This window comes from Miniopterus natalensis, chromosome X (genome assembly GCF_054644295.1).
Source record: "Miniopterus natalensis isolate mMinNat1 chromosome X, mMinNat1.hap1, whole genome shotgun sequence".
NCBI lineage: Eukaryota > Metazoa > Chordata > Mammalia > Chiroptera > Miniopteridae > Miniopterus > Miniopterus natalensis.
This window is the reverse complement of record NC_142103.1, coordinates 17,325,741-17,341,517: the sequence shown is the minus strand read 5'-3', so window position 1 is coordinate 17,341,517 and position 15,777 is coordinate 17,325,741. Positions and strand designations below refer to the sequence as shown.

Genomic DNA, 15,777 nt, shown 5'->3' with positions numbered 1-15,777 from the left:
GGTCTGGGCTACATGTATTATCAACATTTTTATTGTTATATTTTTTTAAATAGGTTTTTTTAATTGATTTCAGAGAGAGGAAGGGAGGGGGAGAGAGAGATAGAAATATCAATATGAGTCATTGATCAGCTGCCTCCTACACGCTCCCTACTGGGGATGGAGCCCAAAAGCCGGGCATGTGCCCTGACCTAGAATTGAACCGTGACCTCCTGGTTCATAAATTGATGCTCAACCACTGAGCCAAGCTGGCCCAGCTATTGCTATATTTTTTGCAACAGATTTCAGGTATATACATTGGCTTAATTCAACCAAAATACACCTCAGTTAGTGGGGCTCATCCATGCAGACACGACTCTTTTTGGCAGGTGGTAACAGAATCATGTTCCCCACCCACCATGTCCATGTCCTAATTCCAGACAACTGTGAACATGTTACCTTACCTGGCAAAGGGACTTTGCAGGTCTGATTAAATCAAGGGTTTTGAGATGGGGAGGTTATCGTGGATTATCTGGTAGGTCTAGTCTAATCAAAAGGGTTTTTAGAAATGAAAAAGGGAGGCAGGAGGGTCAGAGTGAAAGAAGATGTGACAAGGGAAGTAGAGGTCTGAGTGGTATAGCAACAAGCCAAGGAATTTGGGCACTCTTTAGAAGCTACAAAAGTCAAGGAAACATTCTCCCCTAGAACCTCCAGAAGGAAGGCAGCTCTGCCCATGCCTTGATTTTAGCCCAGCGAGACTTCTGACCTCCAGAACTCTAATGTAACTGTGATGTTTTAAGTTAGCAAATTCGTGGTAATTCATTACAGAAGCAATAGGAAACGAATAAAGGGTTTCCAGTTTCCCCCACCCCCAGCATCAATTACCTTCGGTCACTCACTTTCTCTATATAATGTGTATCCTCCTGACTCACTTTCCATCCTCTCAGTACATACCCATGAAAAAGAAACACGCAAAAAGTTAGTTCTGTGCTTTAAAAAAACCCAAGTACACAGTATGGCACTGACCGTCATATTTAGAGCTGTGCCCCCCAACCCCCCAACATTATGTATTATTCAAATATACCTTTAGTCCTTTTCACAAAGCCACTCCCTCCAAGTCCAATCTGTGGTCTTCCAAGTCAACCCGGTGAGGTCGGGCTGGGATTACTAACCCTGGAGTCACAGTTTAGGAAACAATGGCTCAGAGGCCACGATTAGAAACCATGCCTCTAGACTCCCAGGCCAAGGCTCTTCCCGGTAGATGGCCCTGCCCCAGTGCCCAGCAGGGCACAGTCCTTAGCTCACCCGAGGCTGCACAAGTAGGCACGTGGGGGCTGCGCGGGCCTGGGAGCTGGGGGGCGGGACCTGCAGGCGCTAGGGCTGGGCCCCGACGTGGTCAAGGAAGTTCTGTTTGACCTGTGGGGAGACTCAGGAAGGTGGGAGCGGCGGCGAGGACAGGTGTCGAGCGTCTGAGCCGGAGCGGCCGCACCCCGCCAGCTCTACCCCCTCCCCCGCGCTAGCTGGCTCGGGTTACCTGCGGCCGGGGGGCGGGGCCGGGCGGGGCAGGGCGGCCCTTCCCGACTTCGCCTGCCCTGGCCTCCGGGGCGGCGGAGCCGGGAAGTGGGAGCAGGAGCGAAGGAGGCGGAGACTGGCCAGGCTGCCGCCACCCGCCCGGCTCCGAGGCGAGGGGCTGCATGGAGCTGCCAGCGCGGCTCTGCGGGCTGTGGGCGCTGCTCCTCAGCGTCGCCGGCGGCGGGGACGCGGCGCCCACGGGTGAGTGCGGCCCTCGGGCTCCGGGTGGCAGCGGAAGGGCGGAGGGGGACGGGGCCGGGAAGGTCGGCGAGGGCGGCGAGGGCGGCGAGGGCTCCGGGGGCCAGGGGCCGGGACCCGAATGTGCGCTGGGGTCTGTACTCTGGACGCCCGGCGATCAGCGACTGTGGCCTCGGGCGCCGCTTCGAGGTGGGGGACCCAGGGCGGTGGGGCTTTCCGGGTCCAGGGCGACGACGGCGGAGCTGGAGAACGAACACTTGCCGCTGCACTTCCCTTGTGCGGTCGGGAAGAAACACGCCAGCGGCGTAAGGGGGCGGCGGAACAGACCCGGAATGTAACCTGGAAGTCCAGGAGGGAATGAGGGGCCAGGAGCCAGCGAGGACGGCGACCGAGATCCGGGCCAGCCCAGTCCAGTCAAGGGGTGGGAGTGAAGGGAACCTCTGAAGGTCCTAGTCCTGGTAGAAAAACGATGTGCCGGTCACGGCCTCCTCTGGCGTCGAAGAAATCCTTTGGGAAACCCAGAGCAGCAGACACGCGGATGCTTTTTTGGTTTTTCTTTAATAACCTTTATATTTTGGAATAACTTGATTTACGGAAAAGTTGCAAAGAAAGTATAGAGAGTTTGCGGATACCCCTCACCCTGTGCGGCAACTTTTATTTAATGCCTCAGAATCACTGTGAAAAGTTGGGGGCCAGTGACTCTCTCACGGACAGCTTCTGGCACGAGTGGTCTTTTGGATATTTTGGGTGATGACAGTAGCTCCAAAGTTGATGGGGTTTATGATCGCGTTGACACAGACACCCACAATTTGCTTATTGCATTTTCACCTGCCTGGTGTGCTTTGAAACCCAGGTTGAAATGCTGATTAGAAAACCTTAAAGTCCTCAATCCAGTCAACAAAACATATGCAGTCTGCTCTGTGCCAGTCAGTGTTCTCTGGGCTGGGATGCAGGGTTGAGCAAAACAAATCAAGTCCCCGCCCTGTGTAGCTTATCTGCTTTTGGCAGAGTCACGGTGGGGGTGCATATAGGTATTTCAGGTGCTGCTAAGTACTATGTAGAAAAACAAAAGCTGAGAAGGGGTTTGCCATTGTAAAGAGGATAGAGTGGAAAGACCTTGAAAAGGTGGCATTTGAGTAGAGACCTGAGAGAGGTTTGAAAATTGTCACTCAATAAGTATTCAAGTTTTGTACTCAGCCAGGCTCTGCACATTTGCTTAGAACCTGAGTGTGTACTGCATCATCCTTGCCCCTAAGGTGACTCTAGTTTGGAGAGATCCGATTCCCATAATTATTGGGGAAACTGCTGTCCATAGAAGGGAAGGGACTTGTTTAAGGTCACCCTCCTCCTTAGTCTCCTGATTTTCACAGTGCTACTCCAGCACCCTTCCTCCTACAGACTCCCACACACACCTGAAACAACAGCTGACCTTCTAAACAATACCAGCAAGCCCCAACCTAATCAGTTTTATCACAGGGTTTCATTGGCAACTTGATTACTTTAGAATATAGAAACTTTTTTCCTATTAGAAATATTGATAGAATTGCATTGCGGCATGATGAAGAAAAAAACAGGAGAACTGAGTTTTAGTGGTCTGACATTTCCCAGCTGTTGGACTCTGAGCTAGTCATTTCCCCTTCCTTAGGCAGCAGTTTTCTGTGAACTCTGTAAGCTCTAAGGGCTCTTCTGGCTCTAATCTTGAGTGTTTAGAAGATGAAACAGCTTAGTTTAGTCTGTTTAGAGTGGTAGCCCCCATTGTGGCACGAATTAATTACACCAACTAGCATTTATATAGTGTTTATGCCACGCAGTGTTTTAAGTTTCTCATTTGTACTATTTCACTTAATCTTTACACAAAAGTTATCCTGTAGGTACTGTTATTAGTCCCATTTTGTATATGAGGAAGCTGAGGCACAGTGAGGCTAGAGAGCCTTGCTCGAAGTCTCACAGCTGGTAGAGTGGAGCAGCCAAGCTTCCAACCCTGGCAGCCTGATTTCAGAGGCCTTAACCACTGTAGCAGTGCCTCTTTGTTTAGAGGGGAGTCCTTGGCTGGGAGAGGAGCAGGGTGCCTCCCAGAGTAGCAGGGCAGGACTGGTTGGAGCCCATAAAAGTATGTACAGGCCACCTGTTATGAAGTGAATGATCATAGTTTGGAGGCTCGCTTTATAATTGTCAGACTGTATGGTCCAAACAATAACAAGTACTGTAGGCTTTCAAAAGAGGGGAAACTGTGAAGGCTAGTAGTTTCATGGAAAAGGTAAAATTAGAGCTAGACCTTCAGGATGGGTGGAATTTGAATAGGTGAAGTTATTGGCAGTGGGGGTGGGGATAACAGGAGCAGAGGCCCTGGTGTGAGAGGGCAAGAGTGTTCTTCTGTGGTCAGTGAGGAGCCCAGCTTGGCAAGAGGGTGCACTGGCAAAGTCAGTCCAAGCAGAAGAGCTTTATTTTCCCTTGAAAGCCCTGAGTGGGTGGCATAGTGGGAGAGTTACACTGGAGGAGAATCGAACAGGGAGACTTCACTGGGTGAGGAGGATTGCTGGAGTGTGAAGCTATGCAGGAATCTAGGGTTGAAGGTGTCTACTAGAAAGTTGTGTTGTGGACACCTCCTGTCCAAGACCATGACTGACTGCCTCACGGGTCCCAGCAGAGCACATTAGTGTAACTGGAATGAGAGAGCGAGATGTTGGTGCAAGAAAAAATGGACAGACATTGATGACTGAGTAGATGTAAAGGAAGGAGATGGATGACTCATGTGATTCTTGTTATTTCCTTAACTTTTCCCAAAATATGCATGTAAAACTATTAGCCAAGCAACATGCCTTATTAGAAAGAGCATTGATCCTATTAATTCCTAATTAGAATAGGCTATTGTGCTAGATTACCACACATACTCACTCGAGGTTTAAAGTTTAGTTGGGGGAGCTACTTGAGTCCCTCTCTCCTTCCTGCTTTGCTTTCTGAAGTCAGTGATCAGCCTTTAAGAAATGGGTGAATTAGATGCCCAAGGAAAGTTTATCAAGTAGAAGAGAGATGTTCTGTCTCAAAGGCCATGAGCACATATCACCTCCAGAGAAAACCAAAGCAGTTGTTTAGAACCGTTTTGTTTCTTCAAAGAGAAAGAAAGCAGCTAACATTTATCTAGCACTTGCTCTGTGTCAGGTACTGTTCTGAGCATTTTTTTTGTATTACCTCATTTAATCCTCATAATAATCTTTAGGGTATTATGATCATCCTCTAAACTGAGGCATAGAGAGGTTAAGTAACTTGGAAGCTAGTCAGTAGCAGAGCAGGCATATGAACTCAGGCAGTCTGGCTCCAGAGCCCATGTTCTTAGTCACTACACTATACTGAAATTTTATGCCCTACTACATGTGAGCTGCTGTTAGAGAACTTTACTAGAAGTACAGTCTGCACTTATTTATGTAGATGTCTGGATGTGTTATACACATACATGTATTCATATATACTTAAACATTTGGAGACTGTATTTAAAGTTTCAGTGTGTGTATATCTCTGTGTATGTGTGTGTATGTGTGTGTTTTAAAGTATAGGAAGTAGAAAAGTCTCAAGAAAAGTGGAAGGAACCATCAGGAAAAAAAGGATAGCAGATATCTACAAGTAGCCTAAAATGCAAAACAATAAGATCTAACTAAAGGACACTTCAAAACAGGTGGGGGGGGGGGGGAATTAAACCCATTTGTGAGATTGGAAATAGAGCAGGCTATTGTTCTATAAAAATACTGAGGTTAAAGTAAGACTTTAGAAGGTCTTAAATTACTTGAAAATTACAGTTCGATTTAATTGTACCATAAATAGGTAATAATTTTACTATCAGGGCTTTAATTTTTATGTGGGAGTGGGAGGTAGGTAGGTGGAAAGGTTGTTTCAGAACGTTTGATGCAGTGTGGTTCTGGAACCTGCAAAATAAGGCAGATAATCCTAAAGTAGATTATAGTCTTCAGTAGGAGCAAGCTTTTAGTAGAGGCTCTCTACCTGACAAATGATTTGTCTTCAAAACATCATTGATGTGAGGTTAGAAGGGCCAAAGTGGAATAGCTGTACACTTGTAGTCACTTCAAATCCTGTTGCCTGAGCCATTGGTGCTCTCTGGCACTAACTGGGTTAGAATGAAGTGCAATAGGAATTCTGTGTTTCCATAAGGGCTTGGACTGCTGTGGGCTGCTCCTCCCCACCTTTGGGCCTCTGTTCTACCTTGCCGAAAATCTACTAGTAGTAGAGTCGGGAGAGGAAATAAGTATTAAGAGTCTAGGGCCTTTGAAGGCTGCTATGTACAAAACTGAGTGTTTGGGAAATCCCAACTACGTAGTGCCTGTGGGGTTGATATTTTTGGGACACATGGAATTTTTTTGTTTAGTTAAAGAGGAAAGTAATGCTGTAAGTATTACAGGTTATGTAAGAGGCCCAGTGCACTCCAAAGTATTGCCACAGGGTATGAAGTATAATTCTATTGATTGATAAATTAATATAACTATAGTCCTTAAGTAATTAATTATTAAGTCTACCACTTTATAGATAATTGGGAGGGTGTTTTAAAAATTAGTTTAATAAATTTTATTTTGGAATAATTTTTGATTTACAGAAAGATTGCAAAGGTAGGATAGAACACTCCTATACACCCCTCACCCAGTATCTGGGGGATGATTTTTGTAGTCCTGGGTCCTTTCCCTGATCTTAGAGCTGGGTTGAAAGCAATAGTGAGTAAATATTTTGTGGAGACTTCCTCCAAATAAAACCCATTTTTAAGATACTGGCTCACAGTTTCTCCTCTTTCCTTCCCTCCTCAGATTAGCTAAAGCTACAGTTCCAGCTGGTTAGTGTCAGACCTCAGGGGAACAGCAAGGTCTGTTAAATCTCTTTCTCAGTACTTTGGAAAAGTTATAAAAACAATTGCTAGATCACGTTAGCAAGCAAATGAGCCACTTAAACTCACTGGCAGAACTACTGAGATGTAAGTGACTGTATTGAGGGAGATATGGATCCCAAGTGTGGGGAACCCCAAATTCCTGCAGGAGGAAAGCTTAGGAATTTAAGAATAAACTCTTTTCTTTATAGCAAGTGGTGAAGAATGTGGACTTGGAGCCACACGAATTTCTGGGTTTGCACCCAGCTCTGTCATTCACTAGCCTTAGAATATGGGACAAGTGATTCAAGGTCCCTGTGCCTCAGTCACGTCATCTTTAAGATGAGGCTGATAGTCCCTTTCACATAAGGTTATGAGGATTCAACAGATGAATATGTGGAGAGTACTGAGAACAGTGCCTGTCTCAATAAACATTAGATATTTCTACTCAGTTTTCTTATTCTTGACTTATAAGACTTGGAGGAATGAATTAAATGAACCACCCCAAACAGAGACTGATATTGACAAGTTTATTTCTTATGCTTGATTTGACCAGAACCTCAGCCACCGGTGACAAATTTGAGTGTTTCTGTTGAAAACCTCTGCACAGTAATATGGACATGGAATCCTCCTGAAGGAGCCAGCCCGAATTGTAGTCTATGGTATTTTAGTCATTTTGGCAACAAGCAGGATAAGGTAAGTTTTCTGGAACTTTATGGTATTAATGAGGTAAAATTAACACTATGAATTGGAGCCAAGAATAAGCCAAATTCTAATCTTACTTCAGGGTGAGAATTTTATTTGGGGCAATGTCTAAATTTTAACTGGGAAAATTACAGAAACAATTGTTGAGGAAATTGAACATATGAAATTATTTACTAATTATTTGATAAATGCCATTGAGATTCTCTGATAGGAAATACTAGATATATTTATCTGTTAGACACTCAATAAATAATTCTGTTAAAATTGGTTCCTGTGTTCCTGCCTAAAGCCTTCTATCTATATAACATTTTCAGTTTCTCAGGGAATTTTCACATTCACCATCTTGCTAATCACATGCACAGATAGATACGTAAGAGCTATGTGATGCAAAGCAAAGGGCTGCATGGCAAGTGAAAAAAAAATAAGACGTCAGTGGCCAGTGGAGTTAACCAGAAGTTTCCTGATGCCTGAGGAAAAATGAAGGGAACTTTCAACCTTTTTAGTTGATGTAGTTGACCGATTTAAGTGAATTTTTGTTAACAAGATTGGATAATTTTGGGTTCTTTATAATAATCTTATTCAACGGAATTTTCTCTTGGGCTTTATTGATTTGTAGCCCCTTCTAATTTACAGGTTCAGGTCATCTGTTCAAAGCTGTTTTTTATCTTTATACGTTCTTTCAGTGGGAGGGGGTGTGGGGGGATGTTTGCGGTTGACTTTGTCTAGGCTTTTGAGGAGGCCAAATGAGAAGCTGTTTTGTTTTTTATCCTCACCCGAGGATATTTCTTCCATTGCTTTTCGGAGAGAGTGGAAAAAAAGAGAGAGAGAAAGAAAGAGAGAAAGGTCGATGTAAGAGACACATTGATTGGTTGCCTCCCGCATGTACCCCAACTGGACCCAGGGATCAAGCCTGCAACCGAGGTGCATGCCCTTGACTAGAATCGAACCGGGACCCTTCAGTCCTTGGGCTAGCGCTCTAACCACTGAGCAAAAGTTATTAGTGACAGTACTTTGGAGCAGTGAATTGTGAAATCACCAGTTCAAGCAATTTGGTGGCAGAAAGAGTCAGGAGAACTAGGTTCTAGCTGGTGAGCCACTTAGCTAGCTCAGTGGCCTGAGGTAAATTACTTAAATTGAAAAGGCCTCCCTGAGCTTCAGTTTCCTTGTGTAAAAGTGTGGCTCTACTCACTTCCCTGGTTTTGCTGGGACAAGGAAAATAATGCCTGTGAAGGCTTAATAAAGTGAGGATGAGATAGGCTCTTTCTCTTGAGGGAAATGTGCTAATCTGCCTTCCTCGACCTTTTCTTGCTGAGGTGTTAATTAAGGTTTAGGTGTTAATTTATAAAGAATTGAGGCTAGTCACCTAGCTGGTGTAGCTCAGTCGTTGAGCGTCAACCCATGAACCAGGAGGTCATGGTTCGGTTCCCAGTCAGGGCACATGCCCAGGTTGTGGACTCGATCCCCAGTAGGGGGATGTGGAGGAGGCAGCTGATTAATGACTCTTTCATCATTGATGTTTCTCTCTCTCCCTCTCCCTTCCCCTCTCTGAAATCAATTTAAAAAACATATTAAAAAAAGAATTGAGACTAGTAAGAAGGATTTGCATTTTAAAAGAGGTCCTCTAAATGCGGAAGCCTGTAATATTCCTAGCAGTGAAACTTGAGTAGTTAGAGTTCTGCTTTTCACAGTGTTGGCTTCCTCTTGTTCCTAAGGAGGGGCCTTAGGCATTTGGAGGCTTAGTAGCAATTTTTGGTAGTTCAACCTTGAGAAATTCCAGGAGAGACCCTTAAGTCTTCCCTACGTATCTAATTGAAATCTTGAGGAAAGGTCACTTTTTTTTCTAACAGGTCCTTATTTGTTAGCTTGTTAACAGCACTCAAGCATCAGTCAGGTAGACATGCCAGTATTATAACCTAGAAATGAGGTTAATTCCTCAGTATACTTACAGAAATTTAAACTTAAAAGTAACTTGAGGAGGCAGTGTAATCAGAATTGGATTTGAAATTTTGTCTCTTCCGCTTTCAAGCTGTGTGATCTTAGGAAAGTCACTTAACCTCTCTGAGCCTCCATTTCCTTGTTTGTAAAGGCTGGTAAGGGGATGAGCTAATAATAGTACAGTTGACCCTTGAACAACACAGGTTTGAACTGCACAGGTTCACTTATATGCTGATTTTTTTCAATAAATAAAATTGGCCCTTGGTATGTGCCTGTTTCGCATCTGCAAGTTCAACCAACTACGGATCAAAAACAGTATTTCTGCATTCCCACCTACTGTTTCCCAACTGCAGATCAAAAATGCTGTTTTCAATCTCTGTGTGGTTGAATCTGCGTATTTAAAGGGCCAACTGTAGGTCCAAAGTTATATGAGGGTTTTAGACTGCTGGAGGGGGTGTTGGTACCCCACCCTGCATTGTTCAAGGGTGAGCTGTATCTACTTCATGTGAAGGGTGTGTGTATTAAAAGGAGATATTTGTGGACCCTGTCCGGGTACCTCAGTTGGTTAGAGCATCACCCTGATGCGCCAAGGTTGTGGGTTTGATCCCCAGTCAGGGCACATACAGGAATCAACCAGTGAATCCACGAATGGGTGGAGCAGCAAGTCAATTTCTCTCTCTCTCTCTCTCTCTCTCTCTCTCTCTCTCTCTCTCTCTCTCAAATCAATAAATAAAAAAGAAAAGGAGATGTTTTTAATGCACCTGGCACAGAGCTAGTTTTCAGTAATTGTTAGCTTTTATTATTACTACTATTGTTAGGTTGAACCATAAGCAATTGCCACTTTTATAGGTAATATCATATGCTGCAACCTAATATTATCATTTGATCATGTGCCTTTCATTTTGCCCCTGAAGAAACCAAATGGAGAACACAAAGGGTGACCTCTGCTTAAAGTCATTTATTCCAGCCATTTGACAGCTGTTGGAAGCTATAAATCCCACATTTGTGATAAAAATAGATTATTCCTTCCAATTAGCGCTAGGGGATTTCCCATCTAAATCTTTTGAAGGTTACAATCTTGAGGCTGAGAGTAAACGATGGGAGTAATTTTCCTTTCCTGTTTTTGTCCTTTGGATCCAGCATTAATATCATCAGACAAAACTAGGGTACATATATCCTTTGAAGCATGTTGCAGAAGTGGCATTATGATAGTTTGTACATGTTAAGGGGCTTATGTGAATGTCTAAAGGTCTCAAGTTGCTAAATGAGATAAACCCCTGAGGTCATTTTCAGTCTTCAGATTTGAAGACCATTAAGATGAGTCAAGGATTATAAATGATTCTTAAAAAATAAAATAAAATAGCTTAAGTGGCTGTCCTCCACCACTGTTTTAACAATCTCTAAATAGTTTCCCAATGTGGCAAGTGGAAGAAGGATCTGGCATCAGATTTTAGATAGTATCTTTCACCACCAAGAGATAGGCAATTCTCACCAGGTGAATAAATTAAAAGATTGTTGTTCCATTCAGGCATCCAGAGAGGCAGAGCTGAAGCTGACACCCCTTTCCTTCTGAGAAAGGAATCTGCAGCTGGGAAAGTTTTGATCCAGCCAAATAACGTTGGTCCTAACGTTCAGGACTCTTGCCTTGATTTTTGATAAAATTTCAAAGGAGGCCAGATTATTTGACGGGTGGAGCATAATGTCATACAGCAGCTAGCTACCAGTGGAATTAGTCACCATAGCTGAAAGTCACATGGGAGCCATCATACATAACTCATCCAGATCTACTGGGAGGGCTTTAGTTCCTTGTCTGATATGCTTGACTTGCAGATCACTAGCAATTCGCATTCCTACTTTACTCATGCCAATCTAATATTATTTACCTTGGGTTTTGAAAGAGATTTTAAAAAGTGATTCTATCTTTCCCCTTCCTGTCACTTTTCTAAGTCATTTTATTATTCCTATGCCCAAAACATAAGGTTCAAATCTAGGTACTAAAGTATTTTTTGAATTAAAAATTATAATAAAAATATTTGTGTAATAAGATTCCTCAGCCCTCTCCCTGGAACAATATCTAATATAATAAGAGAACTGAGATTTTTTTCCATGATGATTGTAATTTATGGCTTTTTTAAAAAATATATATATCTTTATTGATTTCAGAGAGAGGAAAGGAGACGGAGAGAGAGAGATAGAAACATCAATGATGAGAGAGTCATTGATCGGCCGCAGCCCGCAACCCGGGCATGTGCCCTGACCGGGAATCGAACCCTGATGGCCTGGATCCCAGGTCGATACTTAACCGCTGAGCCACGCCCGGCCGGGTGTAATTTATGGCATTTGACTGCACATTTTTCCCCTGGTGTCTTCAAAAGGAAAACTTAGCTTCCAAGCAAGAATTATCAAGGATCCTTGGGTCAGGGTAGCTCTTTTAAGGGTATACAAGATGTCCTGGGATAACATCGTTTTGTTCAACGTCGTTTTGTTGCAACATTGGTGAGATGCCATAGGAACTCAACTCTTTTATATCAATTAGCCTGTGGTAAAACTGGTTTCTTTTTTTAAATACATTTTTATTGATTTCAGAAAGAGGAAGGGAGAGGGAGAGGGAGACAGAAACATCAATGATGAGAGAGTCATTGATCAGCTGCCTCCTGCACACCCCCTACTGGGGATCGAGCCTGCAACCCGAGCATGTGCCCTGACTGGGAATCAAACTGGGATCTCCTGGATCATAGGTCAATGCCCAACTGCTGAGCCACTCCAGCTAGGGAAAACTGGTTTCTTTATATGTTGTTGTCATTCCACTTTAAGTTGCAGAACCTACTGACAACATTAAGTGAGGACTTCCTGTGTAGGACTTGTGCTTAATAAAATTGTTAGGTTGGTGAAATTTGCATTCAGAGCTTTCCTGCCAATAGTACCATGATCCTGGGGCTGATTTTCAGCCTCACAGGCTGAGAAACTTCATTTCCACACATCACCTCTCAAGGTCCAGCCACTTCCTTACTTTGCCATGGAAAGCATAAAGGTGAAATATTCTAGAAAGCCTTCTCTTGGCCTAACTGGTGTGTTCCATCCCTGTTGGCAGCAAGTGTATGGAAAGCCAAATGATAAGTAGGCTTCTTGGCAAGGAATTAGGAATTAATTGTGAAAATGTACTTTCCTAAGAATAGCTGGAGGCCCCACTGAAGGTAGGCATAACTTTGCTGATAGGACAGAAATACTCAGTGTCCATGGAGCTAAATCACCCTTTCTTGTCTGCCAGCCAGAATTTTGCTAGCAGACATTTCTTTTTCTTTTCTTCCAGGTCTGACCAACTAACTCCTTTTCCAGAGGGCTGTCTTGTCTGGGCCTAAGAGCTATTTAGTCTCGATAAAGTCATTTTTTTTTTTCACGTCTTTCTTGTTCATGAATTCTTGATTTGCTAGCTGCCTCTCAGAGGGCATCCTTATGTCCTGGTTTTGGGAGTATCTCACAGTTACCCTCATGTTTACCTAGCAGCAGGCATGTGAAATGGCAGAGGAGCGCTTTAGGGTGGTAAATAAAGTTTGCTGTGATAAATTTTCCCCTTCGTGGCCATCAGCACGTATGCAATAGGAAATGCTGTCTCCAACTTGAGTCAGAAACTATTACAAAACAGGAAACTCCTTGGAGCTGTGATTAAAAGCAACTCTATTCTTAATTATTACAACTCCGTCACCTTGGGAGGTGTTATTTTCCTGAGGAGCCCTTTAATCTCATTATTCTAAATCATAACTAGATTTGTGATTTATGTCTGTATGCTGTCTTTAACTTGGCTTTCTGTGGTTCCACAAAGCTGCTTTTCAGAATAAGTGTGTGGTATACTCAGTGCATATATCAACCCTTAACATTTATATGAGTATATAAGATAGAATGATCAAACAGTATAGAAAGATGTTTAATAAAAAGTCTCTCTTTTGCCTTGAAGTCCCCTTTCTTTACTTCCTCTCCTTAGAAGTGACCAGGATGACTAAGCGGTCCTTTTGACCTTGATCTTGATGGCAAAGTGCATCTGCTTAGAATTTAATTTTTATAATCTTATTGTGTTTCCTTTAGACTTGCTTTTAGAGAGTTGATGTTTGAGTATGGTAGGTTTTATAGGTAAATGTCATGATGTTCATAGATTTAGAATGTGGGAAATTATCTTTTATCTATACTAAGGTTTCTTAATAGTGTCACCATTGACATTTGGAGCAGGATAATTCTTGTTGTAGGGGGAAGGGATGGCTATCCTGTGCATTGTAGGATGTTTAGCAGCATCCTTGGCCTCTACCCACTAAATGCTAGTAGCAGGTCCCTTCGAGTCATGACAACTGCAAGTGTTCTTAGACATTACCAAAGTTCTCCCGGGGTGGGGAGGTAGAGAAAATCACCCAGGTTGAGATGACTTATCTATACCATTGGATAACTTTCCATTTTTTTATACATCTGGGCATGCTAATGTTTTATTACATAAGTGTATTTCCATGTGTTTGCTATAGCAATGCCTATTTTTATTTCCTAACCTTAGAAAATTGCTCCAGAAACTCATCGTTCGAAAGAAGTGCCCCTGAATGAGAGGATTTGCCTGCAAGTGGGGACCCAGTGTAGCACCAATGAAAGTGACAATCCTAGCATGTTGGTTGAAAAGTGCATCTCGCCCCCTGAAGGTAACAACTGAAAGCAATTTCTCTTGGCATATAGACAATAAATCCAAATTATCCATATACTTATGTTCGGTGTTCGTTAGTTCATTCAGTTGCAAACAGTTGCAGAGTCTAATAAGTTCCAAGCACTTGTACTAGGTGCTAGCAACACAATGATCAATATGAGGACATCCCTGCCTTCGACATGCTCACCAACACCTTGAATAACAATGCCTAATAGTTACATAGCACTTAATAATTTGGCAAATCACACACACACACACTTTTCCTAAATCAAGCCTCATGAGCTTATCTTGTGAAGTGAGCAAGGCACATATTATTATTACCCTTTCCATTTTATGAGGGAACTGAGTGAGTTGCTGGAGGTTTTCAGATTCTAGATCTAGTGCTTGAAAAAAACTCCAAATATGTACTATTCTCCTCATTATATAGAGAGATTTGGAGAAAGATGTTAAAAAAGGAAATGAACTGCTAGCCTGGCTTTGATTCACAATTAGCCCTAGGAAAAACTGTCAGGTAGTCAGGGTGGTCATTGTCCTCCACCTGCTTTCTCACCCATCACCCAGTATCCTTTTGATTTTTATGTTGTATGCAGGGAGTAGCATATACTGGTTAAGAGCAGAGCTACCAGAACCAAAACGTCCAAGTTTAAAACTCAGTTCTGCCAGTTTCTAGTTGTGTGATCATAGGTAGATCACTTACCCCTTCCTCCCTTAAGTTTCCTCATCTGTAAAATGGACATGATAGTACCTACCTACCAGGACTGTTGAAAGTATTATGGAAGTCAGTATATGTGAGGTGCTTAGAATAGTGCCTGGCAAAGAAGAAATGCTTTGTACATATCATCTATTAATATTATGTTTCCCCTTGGTTGTACAGGGCCCATCTCCTACCTCCAAACCTTAGCTTTACGTGGCATGTTCTCCAAACCATTCTGTCTACCTGCCTTGTACTGATCAAAAGTATATGAAGTAATATTTATAAAATTATAAAATTCAGTACTGTTAGGGGTATGGGAGCATGGTTTAAGACAACCTTACCTCCCCCATTCTCGTTTCTTTAGGAATTTAATAAATATTCTGAAAAAAACCTAAATTATATTATGATAGTAAAATGGTTGATGATGGCTCAGTACAGTACCATTTCAGGGTGCCGAGGGATAAAAGGTTTGCATTTTAAACAGAGGCATTTAATATAGACACCTGATGCCTCAACTCAAAAGAATTTTACAATAGAGATTTCAGACCATAAAGATATTAAAGTTCCTAAAGTTGTAACAAACTAGGCAACTACTAAGAATTATGTTATGCTTACGTTTCCCCAAATTGCTTCAGGGAGAATGTTTAATTTTTAAAACAAGATGTCAGTATTAATCAAAAGATGAAAAGTAAATTATAACTCAGCAAACTTTTTTTGTTAATCCTCACCCAAGGATATTTTTTCCATTGATTTTTAGAGAGGGTGGAAGGGAGGGAGGGAAGAGGGGAGAGTGAGAAACATCAATGTGAGAGACACACATCGATTGGTTGCCTCCCGAACGTGCCTTGACCAGGAATTGAACCCTTAACCTTTTGGTGCACAAGCTGATGCTCTAACCACTAAGCCACACAGACCAAGGCTAAACTTGTTTATTTTAAAGATAGATAGTGCTCACTTTGGCAGCACATACCCTAAAATTGGGACGATACAGAAATTAGCATGGTCCCTACACAAGGGTGACACATTCATGAAAATAAAAAATATTGTAATGATGCTGCCAAGGTAAATATTTTTGATACTCCTCTTTGGAAGTTAAGTTCAGAATAGATAACAGATTCCTTTGAATAATTTCAGAGAAAGTCAGTATTTCTTTTTTTTAAA

General features: G+C 42.6%; 1 protein-coding gene and 1 pseudogene across 1 annotated transcript in view; both read left to right on the top strand.

The window, feature by feature from the left end:
- The first annotated feature begins 1,649 nt into the window (after positions 1 to 1,649).
- Positions 1,650 to 15,777, top strand: part of IL13RA1 (interleukin 13 receptor subunit alpha 1) — a 49,588-nt gene continuing 35,460 nt past the window's right edge. The window contains exons 1-3 of the mRNA XM_087829357.1: positions 1,650 to 1,749; positions 7,164 to 7,303; positions 13,782 to 13,920. Of these exons, the coding sequence (XP_087685483.1) occupies positions 1,671 to 1,749; positions 7,164 to 7,303; positions 13,782 to 13,920 (358 nt within the window). The 5' untranslated portion in view covers positions 1,650 to 1,670. The remainder of the gene's footprint in view (positions 1,750 to 7,163; positions 7,304 to 13,781; positions 13,921 to 15,777) is intronic.
- On the top strand, positions 15,564 to 15,663 carry LOC148090423 (U6 spliceosomal RNA; annotated as a pseudogene).